The sequence below is a fragment of the Electrona antarctica genome (assembly GCF_951216825.1).
Source record: "Electrona antarctica genome assembly, contig: scaffold_106, whole genome shotgun sequence".
Lineage (NCBI taxonomy): Eukaryota > Metazoa > Chordata > Actinopteri > Myctophiformes > Myctophidae > Electrona > Electrona antarctica.
Genome location: NW_027637567.1, coordinates 106,131 through 132,182, shown reverse-complemented (window position 1 = coordinate 132,182; position 26,052 = coordinate 106,131). Strand labels below are relative to the sequence as shown.

Genomic DNA, 26,052 nt, shown 5'->3' with positions numbered 1-26,052 from the left:
GATACTGTTGTACTGACCAGTACAACCACAGTCTGATACTGTTGTACTGACCAGTACAACCTCAGTCTGATACTGTTGTACTGACCAGTACAACCACAGTCTGATACTGTTGTACTGACCAGTACAACCTCAGTCTGATACTGTTGTACTGACCAGTACAACCACAGTCTGATACTGTTGTACTGACCAGTACAACCACAGTCTGATACTGTTGTACTGACCAGTACAACCACAGTCTGATACTGTTGTACTGACCAGTACAACCACAGTCTGATACTGTTGTACTGACCAGTACAACCTCAGTCTGATACTATTTGCCACTAAGCAGCTCCACTGGATCAGTTGGGGGTTCAGTGCCTTGCTAATGTTTCCTCAGGTCCACGGCCTGTTCAGTTGATGAAATGTCATTCCAGATGTTAAAAGCACACATCTGTAAATTATGATGTCACTGTTTGTGCACAATTACTCCAGATGTTAATAAGAGCACACATCTGTAAATTATGATGTCACTGTTTGTGCACAATGACTCCAGATGTTAATAAAAGCACACATCTGTAAATGATGATAATGGATGCTTTACTCTTTAAAATATACAAATACTGTCTGGCTGTTAATTTAACTTTAGCCCTTTTGACTCTAATTGAATACTCTTGACTTCACTGTGTGATGTAATCAACCTCTCCTTTTCATATTATTTTATTCTTCAAACATGTATTGCATGTGCACTCACGCACGCACGCCCCAGCTGACTGCCTATGAATAAAGGATGCCATTCCCAGATGGTTTCGCCACCATCGTCATCAGACAAACAGACAGACAGACAGACAGACAGAGAGACAGACATAATCTCTTTTAATCCCGTCAGTGAAAGTCAGGATTGCTGTGTTGTAGCAGACAACTGGGCACAGGTGTGTGTGTGTGCGTGCGCGTGCACGTGCGCGCGTGTGTACGTGCAGTCTAGGATGAGGATAAATCATCACTAATCAACATGTTATGTTTCACCGATTGTTTCTGAGGAGTAATGTTCTGAAACACACACTTTTCCCCCTGTATTTGTGTCTGTCTGTAGTTAATTTGGAACAGAGCCTTACACTGATAAAAGCTTCTGATCGGACCGGCGCCAAACATTTTTAAAATGTTTTACTCCCTTCTGCTCCCATGATGATTTATTTTACTCCTCTTTTCCCCGATTTAGCCGCTCCCCACGTACACAATGCTGTGCGTTGTCACTGCTGTTGTATCCTACTGAGCGGTAAGCGACTCTCCGCTCACCCAAACATGTCTCCAGGCACGGCCTGCATGGCACCAGAAAATCAGCCCTGGCATGTGTGGTCTTCACCAGCCCAAAGTATGGTGTGGTCTTCACCAGCCCAAAGTATGGTGTGGTCTTCACCAGCCCAAAGTATGGTGTGGTCTTCACCAGCCCAAAGTATGGTGTGGTCTTCACCAGCCCAAAGTATGGTGTGGTCTTCACCAGCCCAAAGTATGGTGTGTTCTTCACCAGCCCAAAGTATGGTTTGTACGTCTCTAAATGTTTTGATGAATTGAACATGGTGGACCCTCTTGTAAACAAGTGTAGCCTAATTGGGTCGTCCACTCACAGTTAACAGTCTTTGTATTGAGTTTGTGCTTGAAATGTACTGTAATTCTGCAAACTGTTAATACATATTTCAATCAATCAATCAAAAACACCATATGTACACTTACACGGTTCAGCTGCACAATGTGAGCTTTGTAAATAATAAAACAATATAAATACATCATAATAAACCATAATTTAATGTCATAAAACAATGAATACTCATGTGTTAGGATAGGCCTGGTGTTTATTGTTTTATACAACACAGAATGATACAGTAGGATATTTAACTTATTTATATTCACCAATTAGCATTTTCTCCTCATATGGGTTCCCAAACAATGACCCTTTGTTGGGTCGTGGACTTTTATTCCCTTTAAGATACAAAATACAATTATAATAGTCTAATAATGATAATAATCAGAAGTAAAACAAGTCAAAAAAAATTCAAATTAATTTCAGAAATAATTAAAAACAAAATCCATATTTAACCCACAATGCACTATAAGACTTGATTTGACAGAATCAACATCATCATATGAATTATTATAATGTACATCATTCATTAATTTGAGATTAATTAAAGTACAAATGGAATGTGATCAATACGAGCTCCATCCAACGTGCGAACGTTTCGGATGGCCTGTCCGAAAGAAAGCCAGACATTTACCACTCGGTACCCTCACAAAGAAAAATGCAGTAATCCTGGTCTCTATACTGCCTCCCCCTGGTCAGCCGGGGCGCCTGGAGGGGAAAGGAACGGGTTGGAAAAACGTGTTCCTTCCACGCGATATTTGTTCAACCGGGGAAACGCCCCCCATTAGAGGTGAAAAGGAGCGACATTGTATCTGAAGTTTGAACACAATTTGGACAAACCCCAACCGTGACATGAACACAGAGAATACACACATGTATTGATAGACCAATTTGTAGAGATATTGAATAGAAAAGTATTTAAACCTATTTAAATTAGTAAATACAATACTCAATCTACATGTGACAATTGATACATATCCATGTGTTATAGTTTGCAATCATATGCATTGATTAGCATACATCGTTTTTATTATATTTTGACACTTGCTTTGGCAATGTAGATGTTTGTTATCATCATCAATAAAGCTCATTTGAATTGCATTGGTGAAAACAAATGTTCAACCTCGTGTCCTTATTTGGACAGCAGTTCACGGAAGTTTTGGTCCTTCTTCAGGATCCTGATCATTTTTGAGCTGGCTTCGTCTCCCTTCTTCCGCACGATGTCAATAATCGCCCGTGCTTTTTCTGCCCTGGGCTTCACGTCTTTGACGGACTCCATTTCGCCGTCGTTGATGACGCCCTCATGCAGAAGTTGGTCCAGCAGAGAATCCAGGTTGGCCGCTGAGACTCTGTTGACGAACTCCACCCTCAGACTTCAGCTTGTCCTCTGCACCTTGAAGGGTATATTTCTCTATCAGTCGTACATGCGCAACAATAACAGTTGTTTTATATAATGTTTCAGAGCTCAAATGAAGGCCTGAAACGATATCACGCTCGTTGACAAGGCCAGAATTCACAAATTGGTGAAACTGGGGGTGTGTGTGTGTGCGTGCATGCGTGTGTGTGTGATCTACCTTCTAGTTCCTGGTTGATCTTCTCCAGTTGACTCTCTTTGTCCTTCAGCTGATCTGTGATCTTCTCCAGTTCTCCCTTTAGCTGTTTAATCTCTTGGTGAACAACCTGTTGTGACTCTTTTACAGAACACATACATACAGTAGATGAAACATCTTGGAGAACAACCTGTTGTGACTCTTTTACAGAACACATACAGTAGATGAAACATCTTGGAGAACAACCTGTTGTGACTCTTTTACAGAACACATACAGTAGATGAAACATCTTGGAGAACAACCTGTTGTGACTCTTTTACAGAACACATACAGTAGATGAAACATACAGTTTAGTCTCTGTCGGGTGGAAACATTGCATGTCCAAAACTGTTACTTTTCAGGAAATAGGCTGCTGACGTGCCTATTGGACAAGGACGAGTTGGGGCGGGACTTAGCGAAGGGCTAATGAATGTTGAAACGACGATCAGTAGGCTACTTTTTGTTTTTGTGGAGGGAAGGATTGTTGATTCACATGTTTCGTGGGACGGGTTGGGCTCTGTGGCGGGTTAAGAAAAACACCTGACCTGCACATCACTAGTATCTACCTTGTAGTGTGGATGGTGTTTTAGTGTCTACCTTGTAGTGTGTATAGATGGTGTTCTAGTGTCTACCTTGTAGTGTGTGGATGGTGTTCTAATCTAGTGTCTACCTTTTAGTGTGTGGATGGTGTTCTAATCTAGTGTCTACCTTGTAGTGTGTGGATGGTGTTCTAATCTAGTGTCTACCTTGTGTGTGGATGGTGTTCTAATCTAGTGTCTACCCTGTAGTGTGTAGATGGTGTTCTAATCTAGTGTCTACCCTGTAGTGTGTAGATGGTGTTATAATCTAGTGTCTACCTTGCAGTGTGTAGATGGTGTTCTAATCTAGTGTCTACCTTGCAGTGGGTAGATGGTGTTCTAATCTAGTGTCTACCTTGTAGTGTGTGGATGGTGTTATAATCTAGTGTCTACCTTGTAGTGTGTAGATGGTGTTCTAATCTAGTGTCTACCTTGTAGTGTGTGGATGGTGTTCTAATCTAGTGTCTACCTTGTAGTGTGTGGATGGTGTTCTAATCTAGTGTCTACCTTGTAGTGTGTAGATGGTGTTCTAATCTAGTGTCTACCTTGTAGTGTGTGGATGGTGTTCTAATCTAGTGTCTACCTTGTAGTGTGTGGATGGTGTTCTAATCTAGTGTCTACCTTGTAGTGTGTGGATGGTCTTCTCCAGTTGCATCTCTCTTCTCTCTCGTTTCTTCTCCAACTCCACGTCTCGCCTCTCTTTGTCCCCCAGTTGAACTGTGAGCTGCTCTACTTTGGACTTCAGTCTTTTCTGTTCCCCTCCAAAGTGTTGTTTCATAGCCGCTAGCATCTCTTTTATAGAACACAACATATAAAACATACTGTATGTCAGTTTAGAATAGATGAACCACAGACATTTTGAAATCCTCAATTAATACATTTTCTCGATATGTCTTTCACTTAATTGTGTTTACTGTAATATTGTAGTCTGGAAGGGAATAGAAATGTTTTCCTGTACAGTCATGTGTGATTACACTGATGACATCACCTGCTTCTTCATCATCCTCAGACCATCTTCCTGTTTCAGTTTTAATCTCTTTATTTATTGTCTTTTATAAATTAACCTCTCTTAGTAAACTGATCTCACTCACACACACACACACACACACACACACACACACACACACACACACACACACACACACACACACACACACACACACACACACACACACACACACACACACACACACACACACACACACACACACACACACACACACACACACACACACACACACACACAATAGTTGGGAAGTATGTTAAAACTAACTGACTGTTACATGCACAATAACAACAGTTTCTGCTATAGTTGTACAACAAAGTATATAAAGGGTTAATGAGGGATGAGTTCCTTCTCTCACCTTGTTAACTTCTCTCACCTTGTTTCCTTGCCTCTCACCTTGTTTCCTTCTCTCACCTTGTGTCCTTCTCTCACCTCGTTTCCTTCTCTCACCTTGTTTCCTTCTCTCACCTTGTTTCCTTCTCTCACCTCGTTTCCTTGCCCCTCTCACCTTGTTTCCTTGCTTCTTCATCAAATCGCTTTCTCAGTGTCTGACATGTTTGTTTCAGATCCTCAGATGTTTCCAGTTCCATCCATATTCTGTCCAGCTCTTCTTGCATTGCTTTGTTTTCTTCATTCATCTCTAGGTGTTTTTGCCCCATCTCTTTGGTGAGGTAACCTCCACCGTTCTTCATCATCAGCTGGCTGATTTTCTCCATCAGCTCAGTGACCTGAGAGGGATCCTCAGTGTTGAAGACATGACAGCAAACATCACCACCGTATTTACTGATGGTTTGTTGTAGTTTTGGAAAAGCTTTCCAACAGTCTTCAACTGAACAGTGTTGAAGATCAAGATCGCCACCATGAGTGAAAATAATCATGCCGTTTGGATGACTGAAGGGCAAGCCACATATTGTCTCCATCAGTTCAACAAGTCTCTTCTCCTCAGGTGTGTATTTTCCCATTTGGATCACACGCAGGACCACATGAGGACCAGGAGCAGCTAAACGGTCACACCGCTCGTGCTCTTCTTCAAAGAGCTTTTGACCAGTTTCATCTTCGCGCTGCATTGCGTCAAACACGTCAAACCATCCTGGGCTGTCAATAACAGAAACCTTTCTGCCGTCAACTACACCTGTGATCTTCTCACAGCTGGTCGATGTGGCTTTAAATGCTCCGTAACCCAGGATGGCGTTTCCAGTGGCAGTGATTCCAGCTCTACTCAATCCTAATATCTGAATCCGAATTTCATCCTCATTTGTTATGAGAGCTGATGAAGGACAGACAGACAGACAGACAGACAGACAGACAGACGATAACAGCTGTGTGAATTAATTTACAGGTACATTCATTGTGTTGATCCTGTTACAGTTTAACCATTATGCCCTGGCATCACTATTGTAATTATTTAAAACATTAAAACATAATATAGACGACATTCTGTTAACATTCTGTATGCAAAATGTGGCAGGTGGCAATGTTACACATTGTGAGCTTGTAGATCAGCTATTTTTCGTGAAGACATTTAGCGTGTGCGTGCGTGTGCGTGTGCGTGTGCGTAAAATAAAATAAACTAATAGCAGTGAATAAGGCCATGAATAACAGCAAGGATTTTAAAAGCTAGAGTTTAGAAGTAGGTCTTGAGCTGTGCTTTATAAATGTCTACTGAGGCTGCCTGTCGAAGGTATAGTGGGAGTAAAGTAGAATGTCTGAGCGATAATTAAATCATGTATTGTTGTTGTGTGAAACACCTCCTTTCCCATAACTGTCACCTACCGTCAACTCTGGCCTCTGCCATGACTCCTGCAGAAAGACAAATGAAGAAATATCAACACATCTGACATTAATAAAAACAAATTCATTCAAAAAAAAATCACCAGCTCAGTGGACTTGTGGCTAGAGTGTCCGCCCTGAAACTGGGAGGTTGGGGTTCGATCCCCAGCCGGGTCATACCAAAGACTGTAAAAATGGGACCCAGAGCCTCCCTGCTTGGCACTCAGCATCAAGGGTTGGATTGGGGGGGTCAGTCCCTGCTTGGCACTCAGCATCAACCGGTTAATGTGAAAAAAGTGATACTATCACTCAAAGATTTAGTGACCACGTTGTAGTACCTCTGAGGTTTGTGGCAGCGGTGGCCGAACGGTTTGCGGAGCGGTCTTGATACCGGAAGGTTCGTATCCCCGGACCGGCACGTTAAAATTACCACCGCTGAAGTGCCCTTGAGCAAGGCATTGAACCACTACCATGAAATGTTCTATGAGCAGGGCCTGGCTGTAAACAAGTATCTGATGCTTAGTCCAGTTACCCTGGGTAAATATAGTAACTTTGCTTTGCTTTGCTTTGCCCCAGACCCCTTGAAGATCCTCAGCCATAGAACTCTCATCGGCCCTGAAAATTAAGGCCTGTCCCTGGGTTCTGTATGGACCACAGTAAGATCCTGGGTTCTGTATGAACCACAGTAAGGTCCTGGGTTCTGTATGAACCACAGTAAGATCCTGGGTTCTGTATGAAGGAGAGTAGGGTCCTGGGTTCTGTATGAACCACAGTAAGGTCCTGGGTTCTGTATGAAGGACAGTAGGGTCCTGGGTTCTGTATGAAGGACAGTAGGGTCCTGGGTTCTGTATGAACCACAGTAAGGTCCTGGGTTCTGTATGAACCACAGTAAGGTCCTGGGTTCTGTATGAAGGACAGTAAGGTCCTGGGTTCTGTATGAAGGACAGTAAGGTCCTGGGTTCTGTATGAAGGACAGTAAGATCCTGGGTTCTGTATGAACCACAGTAAGATCCTGGGTTTTGTATGAAGGAGTCCTTCATACAAAACCCAGGATCTTACTGTGGTTCATACAGAACCCAGGACCTTACTGTCCTTCAGAAGGACAGTAAGGTCCTGGGTTCTGTATGAAGGACAGTAAGATCCTGGGTTCTGTAAGAACCACAGTAAGGTCCTGGGTTCTGTATGGACCACAGTAAGGTCCTGGGTTCTGTATGGACCACAGTAAGGTCCTGGGTTCTGTATGGACCACAGTAAGATCCTGGGTTCTGTATGGACCACAGTAAGGTCCTGGGTTCTGTATGAAGGACAGTAAGGTCCTGGGTTCTGTATGGACCACAGTAAGATCCTGGGTTCTGTATGAAGGACAGTAAGGTCCAGGATTCTGTATGAACCACAGTAAGGTCCTGGGTTCTGTAGGAACCACAGTAAGATCCTGGGTTCTGTATGAACCACAGTAAGATCCTGGGTTCTGTATGAACCACAGTAAGGTCCTGGGTTCTGTATGAAGGACAGTTAGGTCCTGGGTTCTGTATGAAGGACAGTAAGGTCCTGGGTTCTGTAGGAACCACAGTAAGGCATTCCTTTAAATCTTTATCGTGGTGTAATCACTCATGTGTGTGGAGGACAGTTATACATGACGGTTTGGACTCCCATTTTTCAATTGGTCAAACTAGATTCTAGTCATTGCATAGCCGTCAAGGTCCCTAAACTGCAGTAAACTGATATTACTAGACACCAGTTATACTAAGGGTCCTGTCAGCAAACTAGATATTGCTATATCAGTCTGTCGTTAAAGAAACAATCGTTCCCAGACAATTGTCTCCCAACACGTCGCCTTCACCCTCCATTGGCATGCCCGACATCACAACTATGCAAGGTGCAAGACTGTCTCATCATGATAGAAGATGTCTCATCAAGATGTGGAGCCACCTTACCAAACCAAAACTATTTGGTAGAACTTGATCTCCTCCTCCTGACCTCAACTAACACTGTCCAGCAATCTCTATAACAGGGGTTGGCAACTGGCGGCCCGGGGGCCACATGCGGCCCCCACCTTCACTTAATGTGGCCCCGAGGTTACGTTTAGTTTTGTTTATTTGAACATCTTCACAGAACAGATTCAAGTGCACATCAGTAGAGAAAGAAAAAAATAATGAAGACCCGTGAAGGTGATCAAAAGGCATGGGCCCATCCTACTCACAGCACAGCATTATAAATACTCAGCATAGTTATCAGTTTAACAATACATTAATCAGAGACAAAAAAGAGAAAAACAAATAACAACCCTACACCCAACCCACACCCGTGTCACTGTAGTGATTATGAATGTTTTAGTTAGATATTAGTATTGTTTCACACACACACACACACACACACACACACACACACACACACACACACACACACACACACACACACACACACACACACACACACACACACACACACACACACACACACACACACACACACACACACACACACACACACACACGATAAACTATATTTAGCCAGGGTAATACGCTTGAGCAATGTTTTGAATTGTGATATATTACTGCTGTGTTTGACATCCTCTGTCAAGCGGATTAATGTCAGAATACTGATATAATATTGGTTTCAGCTGTTTACAATTCCACAACATGCAAACATGACCAGCTGTTATTACTATTAGTAGCTCATTGCTTCAACACAAGTATAGCCTAATTAAAGGCATTTGAAATTACATAAAAATGTTAATTTTCAGGATTCCAATTCGAATATAGCAAAAATAGCCGATCTACAAGCTCAAAACTGCGCCGTGTTTTGAGCTTGTAGATCGGCTATTTTTGCTACAACAGTAATATATGGCCCTATAGGGAGTGAGTGTGGAAATGTCGTGGCCCTCTCCATCGTCAAAGTTGCCCAGCCCTGCTCTATAATAACCATGTGACCCGCACCCACTGCATTGCAATTTGATTGCTGCTCCAATTAATTTTCAATGGGAGTCACATGGTTTGACCAAACATTTGTGTTTGATGAGGGGGGCGCAATCAGCAATCAGCGATCAAACACAAATGTTTGATCAAACCATGTGACTCCCATTGGAAAAGCATTGTGGTGGACCAAAAAAACAAAACAAAAACGACCAAACATTGCTTGATTGGTGTTTGGTACGTGTGAATGAGGCCTCAGCATTCTTTTCACTGTACTAACAATGGTTAAGTTGGAGTTTGTGAGACCACCCCGAAAGTTAGGAAAGTGCACCATCTTGTGACACAGCACAGGTACTACATCTTTCAACAAACTGACAGTCTGTATGTTCAATTAGAAGCACTAGTGTTTTGCAAATTTGGGACCAGCGAATGCTTATGATCCAGACTGATCAGTCACCTTCCTCTTTCCACTGCTGATCATGTCCAGCGCATGTAAGAATTAAGCCATATCGGCAAGTTAGCTGACGCGCGACGGGGTGTTTTAAAAATAATAATGTGTTTATGTTTGACAGATGCTGCATGGACCCGTCACCTTGGGTGCTAGCAGCAGCCACCACCGGACTCCTTCACACTTTGGTCAACTCAACTGTCATTGTGTCTCTGTATGGTTTCAGGGGCTATCGGTCGCAGGAAGAGTAACACCAAGGATTAGTCTGTGATGTCACTGACTGACTGGTTTATAAACAGCTTCAAGTCCATACTACTTCCGTGTTGCATAACAGTGACATCACTGTCCTCTCCTTATCTTTACCACCTTGTTTCAACGTGTGTTCATGGCACGCTGCCTGTCATCAGCACAACAAGCTCAGCTGTAGACTATATTTGTCACATATTTGTTCCGTCAGACCGTCACGCTAATGAAATACTATGGGATTATTATGTCATGTCAGCAGTCAGCACTATCAGAAGATGTAACCCAGGTAAAGTAATCTGTCACTCTGCAAGTTTAACTCAAGTTTTTTCCATCTGTCCAAAGTCATTTCTGATAGCCTGCAGGCAGCAGGCTGCAGGCTGCAGCCCTACAGCCTGCTGCCTGCAGCCTGCAGCCTGCAGCCTGATATACTGAAGGACTGCCAGCCATAATAATATTTTAGGGCCTACACAAGATATCTGCACCGGGGCCCACTGCCATGTAGTTAGGGGGCCTACACAAGATATCTGCACCGGGGCCCACTGACATGTAGTTTAGGGGGCCTACACAAGATATCTGCACCGGGGCCCACTGCCATGTAGTTAGGGGGCCTACACAAGATATCTGCACCGGGGCCCACTGCCATGTAGTTTAGGGGGCCTACACAAGATATCTGCACCGGGGCCCACTGCCATGTAGTTAGGGGGCCTACACAAGATATCTGCACCGGGGCCCACTGACATGTAGTTTAGGTGGCCTACACAAGATATCTGCACCGGGGCCCACTGACATGTAGTTTAGGGGGCCTACACAAGATATCTGCACCGGGGCCCACTGCCATGTAGTTTAGGGGGCCTACACAAGATATCTGCACCGGGGCCCACTGCTATGTAGTTAGGTGGCCTACACAAGATATCTGCACCGGGGCCCACTGCTATGTAGTTAGGTGGCCTACACAAGATATCTGCACCGGGGCCCACTGACATGTAGTTTAGGGGGCCTACACAAGATATCTGCACCGGGGCCCACTGCCATGTCGTTTAGCCTACACAAGATATCTGCACCGGGGCCCACTGCCATGTCGTTTAGCCTACACAAGATATCTGCACCGGGGCCCACTGACATGTAGTTAGGGGGCCTACACAAGATATCTGCACCGGGGCCCACTGACATGTAGTTAGGGGGCCTACACAAGATATCTGCACCGGGGCCCACTTCCATGTAGTTTAGCCTACACAAGATATCTGCACCGGGGCCCACTGCTATGTAGTTAGGTGGCCTACACAATATATCTGCACCGGGGCCCACTGCCATGTAGTTTAGCCCCTGATGGTATAAGCAATAATAATAATCTCCAAATCATAAATAGCAGTTCAATCTAATAACTTCAAAAATAATAAACCAACTTCAGAACATGTAATAAATATAAATAAGTAATCACTAATAATGTAGGCCGAATGGATATAATGAAATCAAGATATATATATATATATATATAAAGATGATGCACTAGGTCTATTATTCCAAATTTCATGTTCAATGAACCGTTACCGGAAAAACAAATACGAACTGCTGTTCATCGTATAAACAAATAAACCGTGGCAAACATCCAAGCCAAACTACAAAGCACATGGGCAGTGCAGTGCAGTCCATGATGGGTGATGAGGTGATTATGGCAATGAATAAACAGTTGATTTTCCAGAGGCTTTCTGACTCACGTTTGTTCTTGGAGGGTGAAGAGAGAGACGGTGTTCTGGAGGTTGGTAGACACAGCACTGGTGTGGTGATCTTCTGAGTATGAATGAGTGCAGCAGGTTCTACTTATATAGCCTCCAACACCTGTGCGTGGCCAATTGACAAGCTGACACTCACTCAGTCTTGATTGGATGGGAGTTACTCTCCATGAGCCTTTTGACAATCAACATATTTTTGTATAATGTCTTGTATTTAGTTTTTATATATTATGTAGAATATTGATTGATTATTTGTCTTTGTCTGTGTCCTGCAGCACACAAAGTGCCAATAAACCCTCACGGGTTTCATAAGACACCATTTTACGCTTACAGCATGTTTTACAGCAGGGCTAGGTAACCTTTGGCACCGGTGGCAACGTTGGCACAGAGGAGGGTGATCACTGGCATTAGTGTGAGAGAGAGGATCTTTGGTTTAAAATAAGCTATTTAAAAAATAAATAAACTTAGTCAAATAAATGAAGTCCCTCACAGTTGTATGTAAATTATATCCTGCACATAATTCTACATTCATTAAAATTCAGAACTCATTGGGAAGTTATTATTATTATTAATGAGAAACACACACGTTCATGAAAATGTAGCCCTCAGGGAGACCCAAGGAAAGAAGAAGAAAAGAAAAAGGTGTAGCACAGAAGCATTTGGCCTGTAGAAATATGTTACCCGTAGGTGCACGTCGCTTTTTGATGACATATGGCTTCCAGTGGTCCTACTGGGCAAAAGAGGTGGTTGAAATGTGCCTGAATGATGTGTTTCATATTAACTGTAGGCCTACATTATGTGAAGACATTGTGTGCGGGACAATAACCCTAGAACCTTGGCAGAGTGCTTATGGATAGTCTGTGGAAATGTGGAGGCGAGTGGTGTGCTGGTAAGGTCTCTAACATTACTCACTATTAGCTAACACGCACCACGTCCGGTGCCGTGTCGTTAGTCAGAAGGTTCCTTGTTCCGAAATTACTATCCCTATCTCTAATCCTAACCTAAACATAACCGCAAGCACGGGAGCAGTGCATGTTCGGACTAACGGGACTTCGGATCTATGGGCAGTTCCCCCACGTCCACCCTATTTTGATACTGCCTAGTAGTGGGATTGTGAGGGCAGCTAGTGCCAAATTGCCAATACACACCTCTAAAATATAGTGCTCATTATGTCCAAATTGTCCTTTTTATCGGTTTAAGTTTTCAAACGTGCATCTTTCCAGATAGAAGATCTACAAGCTCACACTGTTGTGATGGGATGCAGCTTGTACTGTACGCACACACACGCGCGCACGCACGCGCACACACACACGCACACCTACATTGACACAGCAGAAGCGGTCAGTGATTTGAAGTTCTCATCTTGTGATTTCCATTCTACTGCTTCTTTGCAGGTCCAAGGTCGTACTTTATTGTTACATCTCGTGTACACTAAAACTTGACAGAATAAAGTGCACACAAAAGAGCAAGCGAAGAGAGTAAAAACAGTATCTTATTTTAGCTCTGCCGAAACGCGTCAGCGTTCGCAAATAAACATGAGAAATGGCATCTGAGACGGTCAGATGCAACTTGTTTTATGAGTAAAAACCCTATCATTATGTGCATGTGCAGGTTTTCCCTGGAGTAGCACATTTAGGTGAACTTTGCGTAAACAACTTAAAGGGATACTTCACCCTTTTTGCAAAAATAAATATGTTCATGACGTTTAGAAGATTTAGAACACTTTCCTGGGGGTCTATATGCGTGTGTAATTTGTGGTTTTAGATATTTTAGCTCACTGCTAAAATCTAAAATATCTAAAACCATCAAATTACACACACAAAGACCTCCAGGAAAGTGCTCTAAATCTTCCAAATGTCACTAACATATTTGTTTTTGCAAAAAGGGTATGATGCTGTGAAAAACTGGTGTTGCATTACATGTATGCCCCTGCTTTTTTAAAGATGGAGTGCCACAATTATTTTATTTTTCCAGTTTGTCATGAGGTGACAGTACTTCATTAGACACCCTGGAGTCGTTTTTATGTGCAATGGTGTATTAACTTTGTATTTAGGATTTCTTCCTGGAGGCTGAACCCTTGACAGTCAAACGGGCCAATGAAATAAACAGTAATATAGTGACACCACACTATCTGCCCCTCCCCTAACCCCTCCCCCTTTATCATACAACTACAGCTGTGGGTGCGGCTTCAGTTCAGGTGGATCACCACCCATCACCACCCACCAGGCAAACCAGGCATACTTAATGAACTGGTGGGCGTGTCCACATAAAAACAACATTTTAACAAATACTGTACACTTTTTTGAAAAACGTATACCTCCTTATATAACAATAAGACCCGATGATCATGTTTTAGGGTGGGAAAAAACCGTGGCACTCCATCTTTAACCTTATGCAGGTGCAGGCTTTGACCGTGCCACTCCATCTTTAACCTTATGCAGGTGCAGGCTTCACTCCATCTTTAACCTTATGCAGGTGCAGGCTTCACTCCATCTTTAACCTTATGCAGGTGCAGGCTTCACTCCATCTTTAACCTTATGCAGGTGCAGGCTTCACTCCATCTTTAACCTTATGCAGGTGCAGGCTTCACTCCATCTTTAACCTTATGCAGGTGCAGGCTTTGAGAAATAACATTTCACTCCATCTTTAACCTTATGCAGGTGCAGGCTTCACTCCATCTTTAACCTCATGCAGGTGCAGCTTTGAGAAATAACATTTCAGAAAAACACATTCCAAAGAGCCTTTCAGTGATCTGTAGCTACTCCGGTAAATAGAAACTGAATGTCAGACGATTACAAGTATTTGAGCTTTGATTACAAGTATTTGAGCTTTGATTAAAAGTACTTGAGCTTTGATTAAAAGTATTTGAGCTTTGATTAAAAGTATTTGAGCTTTGATTAAAAGTCCTTGAGCTTTGATTAAAAGTATTTGAGCTTTGATTAAAAGTCCTTGAGCTTTGATTAAAAGTATTTGAGCTTTGATTAAAAGTATTTGAGCTTTGATTAAAAGTATTTGAGCTTTGATTAAGAGTCCTTGAGCTTTGATTAAAAGTATTTGAGCTTTGATTAAAAGTATTTGAGCTTTGATTAAAAGTCCATGAGCTTTGATTAAAAGTATTTGAGCTTTGATTAAAAGTCCTTGAGCTTTGATTAAAAGTATTTGAGCTTTGATTAAAAGTATTTGAGCTTTGATTAAAAGTATTTGAGCTTTGATTAAAAGTATTTGAGCTTTGATTAAAAGTATTTGAGCTTTGATTAAAAGTCCTTGAGCTTTGATTAAAAGTCCTTGAGCTTTGATTACAAGTATTTGAGCTTTGATTAAAAGTATTTGAGCTTTGATTACAAGTATTTGAGCTTTGATTAAAAGTCCTTGAGCTTTGATTAAAAGTATTTGAGCTTTGATTAAAAGTATTTGAGCTTTGATTAAAAGTATTTGAGCTTTGATTAAAAGTATTTGAGCTTTGATTAAAAGTCCTTGAGCTTTGATTAAAAGTACTTGAGCTTTGATTAAAAGTCCATGAGCTTTGATTAAAAGTATTTGAGCTTTGATTAAAAGTCCTTGAGCTTTGATTAAAAGTATTTGAGCTTTGATTAAAAGTATTTGAGCTTTGATTAAAAGTATTTGAGCCTTGATTAAAAGTCCTTGAGCTTTGATTAAAAGTATTTGAGCTTTGATTAAAAGTATTTGAGCTTTGATTAAAAGTATTTGAGCTTTGATTAAAAGTACTTGAGCTTTGATTAAAAGTCCTTGAGCTTTGATTAAAAGTCCTTGAGCTTTGATTAAAAGTATTTGAGCTTTGATTAAAATTCCTTGAGCTTTGATTAAAAGTATTTGAGCTTTGATTAAAAGTCCTTGAGCTTTGATTAAAAGTATTTGAGCTTTGATTAAAAGTCCTTGAGCTTTGATTAAAAGTATTTGAGCTTTGATTAAAAGTCCTTGAGCTTTGATTAAAAGTATTTGAGCTTTGATTAAAAGTATTTGAGCTTTGCGGGATTACAGTCACATACTGAGTTGCTTCAGCCTCTGTACTTGAAGGCATATGAACACTATACTAGATGTAATATGTCTAACAACCTCTGTGGGAAGGCTGGTCCATATTGTCATATGGAGAACAACCTCCTGTTGAGGCATTTGGTGTTTGACTTTGAGGTCCACTGGGCAGCTGCATGTTGTATAGAGCAGAGCTTTGAGGTCCACTGGACAGCTGCATGTTGTATAGAGAGCAGAGCTTTGAGGTCCACTGGACAGCTGCATGTTGTATAGAGCAGAGCTTTGAGGTCCACTGGACAGCTGCATGTTGTATAGAGAGCAGAGCTTTGAGGTCCACTGGCCAGCTGCATGTTGTATAGAGCAGAGCTTTGAGGTCCACTGGACAGCTGCATGTTGTATAGAGCAGAGCTTTGAGGTCCACTGGACAGCTGCATGTTGTATAGAGAGCAGAGCTTTGAGGTCCACTGGACAGCTGCATGTTGTATAGAGAGCAGAGCTTTGAGGTCCACAGGCCAGCTGCATGTTGTAGAGAGCAGAGCTTTGAGGTCCACTGGACAGCTGCATGTTGTATAGAGCAGAGCTTTGAGGTCCACTGGACAGCTGCATGTTGTAGAGAGCAGAGCTTTGAGGTCCACTGGACAGCTGCATGTTGTATAGAGAGCAGAGCTTTGAGGTCCACTGGCCAGCTGCATGTTGTATAGAGAGCAGAGCTTTGAGGTCCACTGGACAGCTGCATGTTGTATAGAGTGTTGTATACAACCTCAGTCTGATACTGTTGTACTGACCAGTACAACCACAGTCTGATACTGTTGTACTGACCAGTACAACCTCAGTCTGATACTGTTGTACTGACCAGTACAACCACAGTCTGATACTGTTGTACTGACCAGTACGACCTCAGTCTGATACTGTTGTACTGACCAGTACAACCTCAGTCTGATACTGTTGTACTGACCAGTACAACCACAGTCTGATACTGTTGTACTGACCAGTACAACCACAGTCTGATACTGTTGTACTGACCAGTACAACCTCAGTCTGATACTGTTGTACTGACCAGTACAACCTCAGTCTGATACTGTTGTACTGACCAGTACAACCACAGTCTGATACTGTTGTACTGACCAGTACAACCTCAGTCTGATACTGTTGTACTGACCAGTACAACCTCAGTCTGATACTGTTGTACTGACCAGTACAACCTCAGTCTGATACTGTTGTACTGACCAGTACAACCACAGTCTGATACTGTTGTACTGACCAGTACAACCTCAGTCTGATACTGTTGTACTGACCAGTACAACCTCAGTCTGATACTGTTGTACTGACCAGTACAACCTCAGTCTGATACTGTTGTACTGACCAGTACAACCTCAGTCTGATACTGTTGTACTGACCAGTTCAACCACAGTCTGATACTGTTGTACTGACCGGTACAACCTCAGTCTGATACTGTTGTACTGACCGGTACAACCACAGTCTGATACTGTTGTACTGACCGGTACAACCTCAGTCTGATACTGTTGTACTGACCGGTACAACCTCAGTCTGATACTGTTGTACTGACCGGTACAACCTCAGTCTGATACTGTTGTACTGACCGGTACAACCTCAGTCTGATACTGTTGTACTGACCGGTACAACCTCAGTCTGATACTGTTGTACTGACCAGTACAACCTCAGTCTGATACTGTTGTACTGACCAGTACAACCTCAGTCTGATACTGTTGTACTGACCAGTACAACCACAGTCTGATACTGTTGTACTGACCAGTACAACCTCAGTCTGATACTGTTGTACTGACCAGTACAACCACAGTCTGATACTGTTGTACTGACCAGTACAACCACAGTCTGATACTGTTGTACTGACCAGTACAACCTCAGTCTGATACTGTTGTACTGACCAGTACAACCACAGTCTGATACTGTTTGCCACTAAGCAGCTCCACTGGATCAGTTGGGGGTTCAGTGCCTTGCTCAAGGGCACTTCAGCGGTGTTGGGTGCAGTGGGTGACCAATCACTTCCCCACCCAGATTTGTCCTGCCCGTCCGGGGAATCGAACCGGGAACCTTTCGGCAACAAGGGCGCCCCTCTAACCCTTAGGCCACAACGTTGTATTCATACAATTTACCACTAAAGTTAGTTATACTGATACTACACTTCACTTTGTTTAAGAACAAACTGAAGGTGGTTATGATTGACAAGGTATTCTCTTCTCGTCTCTAATCATGTCAAAGTATGTTTGAATCATGTCTACTGAAAATGAATGTATACCTTGTTATAATGTCTTTATTGTATTTTATGAGGCCTCCTATAAGCCCCCATAGCTTCTTGCCTCCTCCTGGCACTTTCCCTTTTTTATTTTCATGCTTTAATGTATTGCTCTATACTGTGATAAAATCCAATCAAATCAAATACTCCATGACAGACGAGCTCTACAGTGCATAGACCAAGCTAAAACTTGACACACAACTGTAATTGCAGATGACCACCAGCAGATGTCAGCATAACCTAATGTTTCCTCAGGTCCACGGCCTGTTCAGTTGATGAAATGTCATTCCAGATGTTAAAAGCACACATCTGTAAATTATGATGTCACTGTTTGTGCACAATGACTCCAGATGTTAATAAAAGCACACATCTGTAAATGATGATAATGGATGCTTTACTCTTTAAAATATACAAATACTGTCTGGCTGTTAATTTAACTTTAGCCCTTTTGACTCTAATTGAATACTCTTGACTTCACTGTGTGATGTAATCAACCTCTCCTTCTCATATTATTTTATTCTTCAAACATGTATTGCATGTGCACGCACGCACGCACGCACGCCCCAGCTGACTGCCTATGAATAAAGGATGCCATTCCCAGATGGTTTCGCCACCATCGTCATCAGACAAACAGACAGACAGACAGACAGACAGACATAATCTCTTTTAATCCCGTCAGTGAAAGTCAGGATTGCTGTGTTGTAGCAGACAACTGGGCACAGGTGTGTGTGTGTGTGTGTGTGTGTGTGTGCGTGTGCGTGTGTGTGTGTGTGTGCGTGTGCGTGCGCGTGTGTACGTGTGTACGTGGAGTCTAGGATGAGGATAAATCATCTTCACCAGCCCAAAGTATGGTGTGGTCTTCACCAGCCCAAAGTATGGTGTGGTCTTCACCAGCCCAAAGTATGGTGTGTTCTTCACCAGCCCAAAGTATGGTGTGGTCTTCACCAGCCCAAAGTATGGTGTGGTCTTCACCAGCCCAAAGTATGGTGTGGTCTTCACCAGACCAAAGTATGGTGTGGTCTTCACCAGCCCAAAGTAGACGCTACTATTATTTTATTTGACTATTTCTTATTGTTTTGGCCCCATGACTGTCTGCCCAGCACTTCTGCCATTTATATTTGCCAGAATTGCCAGACTGTCCAGTCAGGGCCTGTTGCACGTCTCTCTGTTTTACTCATTCAGTGCCATCAGGTTTGGCCCTCGTTGCCACCAAAGCCCATTATTAAAAAAAAGAAAGAAAATTCAAATCTCTTGTGAACGTCAATGTGATTAGAGCAATTAAAAAAAAATGTCCATGGCAATCTAGCACGGGTTCTCAACGGGTCGCCAAAATAATTTGGCGACCCCCCCCCGAGGGGTCGCGACCCACGGGTTGAGAACCCCTGATCTAGCACATATGGGATAGGCGTCATATAAGGCGTCATGTGACATGGAATGAGTCTTTTGGGCGGGAACCCCTTTTGGTGTTAGCATTATGTTATGATTTAGCTATTGAAAAATAGCTGATCTACAAGCTCATAGCGCGCTACGAGCTTGTAGATCTATTTTTGAAAAATCGAAGAACGAAGCTTTTTCAGAAAACTGTCAGGATGTGGAAGACATTTTTTTAATCTGATCTCAGGTCAAAATGGGTTAATACTAACCACAGCTTCCAGACTCTCCAGTCCGGGCCTGCACGTCTCTCTGTTTTAATACTAACAACCGTTTCGGTGGTCACCGAATCACCTACAACTGGAGATATGAATAGGCCTTAATATCACTAACACTCCCCGCCCGGCTTAAAATGGATTCGAAGCCAAAGAAGATTTCACACCATCTGCTCCGTGAGAACTCTGATAGTCTGTGATTACGCTGTGACACGTTGTCCTTAGATGTGGCAGGATGGCAGATTTCAACATATCTTCAAAGTCTTTTCCCACTAGTTGTTACAGTTAGATGTGAGAGGCTGTCAGACAAGTATATTTTATAAAGCTGGTCAAAGTCTTCCACACGCTGTACATAACAAGGAAGACAAGCAGACCTTTGACTTGTAACAGAGTAGTTCTACATTGTGGTATTGATACCTTTATCAACCAATAACCCACACAAGCCTTCTCACACTTTCAAGATTGTTTTAAAAAGGAATGTTGTACTAAAATCCTTTCCCGGTTTGAATGGGTTAAAGTGCCACCGTGCACAGATCTGTCAGCGTTACAAGGGACTGTTCGTGTGCACGGCACGTTTTATCATGTCCAGAGCGCTCACGCGGACATTCATTGACGCCCGCAAAGTTGGAAGCTATATCGACCGGTGCTGTGCTCGAACATCGTGTCATCTGCGTTTATTAGCACAAACAGCCAGGAGGGGCGAGCTCCACTTGCGACCGCGACGGGTCGCTTCGACGGCTGTCTGAGTCGTCGCAACGAGTGCCCATCGTCGCGGGTGCCTGACTCGTCCCGACGGGTCGCCACAGGTGCCCATCGTCTCGACGGGGGCCTGTTTTTGTCGGCGTTTCTGAGTCGTCGCGACGATTGCCCATCGTCTCGACGGGCGCCTGTTTTTGTCGGCGTTTCTGAGTCGTCGCGACGATTGCCCATCGTCTCGACGGGGGCCTGTTTTGTCGCGACGATTGCCCATCGTCTCGACGGGGGCCTGTTTTTGTCGGCGTTTCACCCGTGCGTCGGAGAACGGGCGCTCGTGCTCGCATCTGCCTCTCTCCCTCCTTCCCTCCATCCTATGTGTGTGCTTCCCCCCCCCCCCCCCCCCCACCCGACCGCCTCCCCCTGTGGGGTAGGGGGTCGGGTGGGGGTCCCTGCGGACCTTTTGGGGGGGGGGGGGTCCGGGTCCCCTTGGGAATCCCTTTACGCATGCCTTCATTTGTCCCCGTGAATTGCTTCCATTATTTTAATCCAATAACCATATGTTGCATCACATTTTATCGATTGATATAACTTCAATAACCTCCGGAAATAAGGATTTTTTTTTATTCGATTTGAACGTTTAATGGCCTATTGAAAAGACAAGTGTTTTTTTTTTTCCTTTTACGCACGAGAGAGAGAGAGAGAGAGAGAGAGAGAGAGAGAGAGAGAGAGGGGGGGGGAGAGAGAGAAAGAGAGAGCGCACGCACGCAGACGGAATGTGTTCACGCTCGTCCTTCTGGGGGGTCCCCGGGAGACCCCCCCAACGCAATAGATAACACAGAAATCCTCCTGACGGAATGCAACAAAATAATGATATTTTCTAGTATAGTGGCTTCACAAATTAAAATAAAAATGAGTGCTGGAAAGAAATTAGGCTATACTGCCGCGGTCAGTCAGTGCTGTGCAGATATATCATGAATATAGCCCTCTATTAATTTCCTAATTCCACAGGACCACAAACAAGTTTTTGCACCATTGTATAAAGTATACCACTATAGGCCTACCATACAAACTGTACAAACTGACACTCAATCCATCAAAGGACAGGAAATTAAAAGAAAATGATCTGACCATGTCAAGCGCCGGAGCGACGACCACCACCTGCAGTCTCTTTTTTTACATCCATATACCATTACATTTGTGCGTGATTCTTTATATTGTCTATAGCCTACCATTAAACTATATAAATCATTTTCCCAAGCTTACAAAACGGTGAACGCTGCTCCGCACTGCTACAGCAATGGCAAGCTGACTTACGGTATAAAATGCAGCTTGGCCATTTATTTATTTAAGTTCGGGACCAAGGCAGCAAGCTAGCCTATACTTGGCAATTATATTATAAAGCCTTTTCTTTTCTATTGAACAATTGCTCACTCACACCTTTGCAGAGGTAAAACATATATCCGATATTTTTATCAGAGCTGCATTGATTCATGCGGGGAATAGATTAATATCATCTCACTGTCATCTGTCTGAATGCCATGTGGAGAATGGATTTGTTCTGATCATGGACACGTAGGCATAGGCCTATAGCTATTTAAATTTTCAACCATATACGGCGGGTAGCCTCCTCTTTGTCAGATCTAAGTGCAGGTTCATTTCATGATGTCGTCATATTAAAATGATTCACGGGACATTTGGCACCAAACTTGATTGATCTCATGATGAGATCAATGTAGTAGCCTACAGCCTAGCTATAAGTTCCCCATATTATAATTAATTAAGGTGCACTGGCTTCAAACTATGACTGGCCGAATTGCACGCGCTGATGCAATAATGTGGACTTCTATATTTTTATAGGGCTAATTAGCCCTCGTGACTGCTGTCTGTCTGTCAGACCGGCATGTCTGTGAACCATAGAAATAATCTGTTCTGTCCGGGCCAGGCTCCCCGTTATATTCATTTTCCAATTTGAATTTCACCCAGATTGGACTGTCCACACACACACACACACACACACACACACACCGACAGTGTGACTCAAAGGAGCTCCATAACAAAACAATTTCAATAGGCCTACTGCAGGCATTACTACACTAAACAACGTTGGATTCGTACAGTGCAGAATGCAGATAAGTGTATGTTCTTATTATAATTGTGAGTTTGTTTTTTAACATGCAGCGCGAGTCCGCGAGAGCCGATCTACAAGCTCACAACGCGTTGCACTGCGAGTAGAAAGCTGTCAAGTGAGCAGCGCAATCGCGCATGCTAGAAATATCCTAATAAATAAATTAAAAGGTGTCGGGCTTGCAGGGGCAGTTTCTGTATGGGACTCTAGGCTAACCTGCCTCTAGAATGCATGCATTTAGGCATACAAGTGATACTTGGCTTTTATATAAGCTATAATTTTTTTATGTGCTGACCAATGTTTTGGACACATGCCTACATATTTTATCTGAGATTTGGGGACTTTTAATTGAGTCAGCATGAAGACTAAAGCCTTCTGAATAAATACGCAAGCAGTACACGACCCTCTGAGGTGGCGCAGCTTTTAGCGGAGTTTCCGACCAAACAACGTCACCGTCAAGTTCACGTTCAAGTTCATGAATTCCCACGTAATGTGGGAATCCACGTAAATGCCTGTCCGCTCACGCTCCGCTCACGTAACGTCACTTTATGAGCGTAAACGCCGTTGTGAATGAGGACCTATAGGCCTACATAGAATGTGGAGGGAGAAAGGTACCAGCTGCACTTGTACCCCTTATATGCTCATTCCAAGCAGTAATTTATTTCGGTGCTGAATAGTTCAATGGAAAATTTAAACATGTCTGTCTGTCAGCGTGCGCTGACAGACAGACAGACAGACAGACAGACAGACAGACAGACAGACAGACAGACAGACAGAATACGTCGCAATGCGCGGCTTTCGCAAAGAAGCAGATATGAGCTCGTAGATCGGCTGAATGTAAATGCATTGTATAGTGTGATTTCTGTGTTATCTATTGCGTTGGGGGGGTCTCCCGGGGACCCCCCAGAAGGACGAGCGTGAACACATTCCGTCTGCGTGCGTGCGCTCTCTCTTTCTCTCTCCCCCCCCTCTCTCTCTCTCTCTCTCTCTCTCTCTCTCTCTCTCTCGTGCGTAAAAGGAAAAAAAAAAACACTTGTCTTTTCAATAGGCCATTAAACGTTCAAATCGAATCAAAAAAAATCCTTATTTCCGGAGGTTATTGAAGTTATATCAATCGATAAAATGTGATGCAACATATGGTTATTGGATTAAAATAATGGAAGCAATTCACGGGGACAAATGAAGGCATGCGTAAAGGGATTCCCAAGGGGACCCGGACCCCCCCCCCCCCCCCCCCAAAGGTCCGCAGGGACCCCCACCCGACCCCCTACCCCACAGGGGGAGGCGGTCGGGTGGGGCGGGGGGGGGGGGGAAGCACACACATAGGATGGAGGGAAGGAGGGAGAGAGGCAGATGCGAGCACGAGCGCCCGTTCTCCGACGCACGGGTGAAACGCCGACAAAAACAGGCCCCCGTCGAGACGATGGGCAATCGTCGCGACAAAACAGGCCCCCGTCGAGACGATGGGCAATCGTCGCGACGACTCAGAAACGCCGACAAAAACAGGCGCCCGTCGAGACGATGGGCACCTGTGGCGACCCGTCGGGACGAGTCAGGCACCCGCGACGATGGGCACTCGTTGCGACGACTCAGACAGCCGTCGAAGCGACCCGTCGCGGTCGCAAGTGGAGCTCGCTGTCTCTCCAAACAGCCTAGCAGGTGCCTTGGAAAACTTTAGCCGCCACGGTGTTTTTGAGAACGTGTCAAGCCGCCATCGTGTTCAGTAAACGAGGAGAGATGCAGCCGAGCTCTCCCAGCACATTATGGAGCTTCTCTCTCTCATCTAGACACATTATGGAGCTTCTCTCTCTCATCTAGACACATTATGGAGCTTCTCTCTCTCATCTAGACACATTATGGAGCTTCTCTCTCTCATCAAGACACATTATGGAGCTTCTCTCTCTCATCTAGACACATTATGGAGCTTCTCTCTCTCATCTAGACACATTATGGAGCTTCTCTCTCTCATCTAGACACATTATGGAGCTTCTCTCTCTCATCTAGACACATTATGGAGCTTCTCTCTCTCCTCTAGACACATTATGGAGCTTCTCTCTCTCATCTAGACACATTATGGAGCTTCTCTCTCTCATCTAGACACATTATGGAGCTTCTCTCTCTCATTATGGCTTGGCTTCTCTTCTCTTCTCTTCTCTTCTCTTCTCTTCTCTTCTCTTCTCTTCTCTTCTCTTCTCTTCTCTTCTCTTCTCTTCTCTTCTCTTCTCTTCTCTTCTCTTCTCTTCTCTTCTCTTCTCTTCTCTCCTCTCCTCTCCTCTAGACACAGCTAGTGCTGTTCTCCATCACCCAACACATCCCTGCTGTTGACACACCTGCTGAACACCAATAAGGACCGCAGGTCACTCACTGTCACTGAACATTCACGCTGGGCAAGACCTACGCTGTCGTGTAGGTGGAAGTAGACCTACGCTGTCGTGTAGGTGGAAGTAGACCTACGCTGTCGTGTAGGTGGAAGTAGACCTATGCTGTCGTGTAGGTGGAAGTAGACCTATGCTGTCGTGTAGGTGGAAGTAGACCTACGCTGTCGTGTAGGTGGAAGTAGACCTATGCTGTCGTGTAGGTGGAAGTAGACCTACGCTGTCGTGTAGGTGGAAGCAGACCTACGCTGTCGTGTAGGTGTAAGTAGCGGGTTTTTGGCGGAAGTAGCGCTCAAGGAAATGCTTTACAAATCTGTTTACATTCTCCGTGAATGAAACTCCAGTCAGGACAACTCAAGAATGGATGTAATATATATTTGTTGAATATAAGATGAGCAATATATTTATTATGGTTTGGCGATGTATTGGATCTGCTTTTTAGGTACTCAGATCAAGCGCATCAGTCCCATATAGGGACTCCGAATGCCCCGTACCTAAACAGTAGATCAAAAACGACAGGTGGTAGTTGGGGTGAAGGTGGGTGAGCAGCAGGTTTGTATACAGCAGCACAACAGATACAGCAGCACAACAGATACAGCAGCACAACAGATACAGCAGCACAACAGATACAGCAGCACAACAGATACAGCAGCACAACAGATACAGCAGCACAACAGATACAGCAGCACAACAGATACAGAAGCACAACAGATACAGAAGCACAACAGATACAGCAGCGCAGCAGATACAGCAGCACAACAGATACAGAAGCACAACAGATACAGCAGCGCAGCAGATACAGCAGCACAACAGATACAGCAGCACAACAGATACAGCAGCACAACAGATACAGCAGCACAACAGATACAGCAGCACAACAGATACAGCAGCACAACAGATACAGCAGCACAACAGATACAGAAGCACAACAGATACAGAAGCACAACAGATACAGCAGCACAGCAGATACAGCAGCACAGCAGATACAGCAGCACAACAGATACAGCAGCACGCAGATACAGAAGCAGCAGCAGATACAGAAGCAGCAAGC

The 26,052-nt window shown here is 43.8% G+C and overlaps 1 protein-coding gene across 1 annotated transcript; it reads right to left on the bottom strand.

The window, feature by feature from the left end:
* Window positions 1-2,004: 2,004 nt before the first annotated feature.
* Window positions 2,005-11,944, bottom strand: LOC306918825 (GTPase IMAP family member 4-like). The gene is made up of 6 exons (XM_079531681.1): window positions 11,880-11,944; window positions 6,562-6,588; window positions 5,297-6,055; window positions 4,404-4,574; window positions 3,190-3,306; window positions 2,005-3,002 (listed from the first exon to the last, which is right to left on the bottom strand). The coding sequence occupies exons 2-6, from the start codon at window positions 6,581-6,583 to the stop codon at window positions 2,917-2,919; spliced, it is 1,155 nt and encodes a 384-aa protein (XP_079387807.1). The 5' UTR covers window positions 6,584-6,588; window positions 11,880-11,944; the 3' UTR covers window positions 2,005-2,916.
* Window positions 11,945-26,052: the final 14,108 nt, after the last annotated feature.

Coding starts and splice junctions, on each gene's coding strand:
- LOC306918825 (XM_079531681.1), bottom strand. CDS start 6,583: ATGGCAGAGGCCAGAGTTGACG. Junction 6,056..6,561: donor GGCAGAGGCCAGAGTTGACG/GTAGGTGACAGT, acceptor GTCCTTCATCAG/CTCTCATAACAAATGAGGAT. Junction 3,307..4,403: donor GACCATCCACACACTACAAG/GTAGACACTAGA, acceptor GTTCTGTAAAAG/AGTCACAACAGGTTGTTCAC.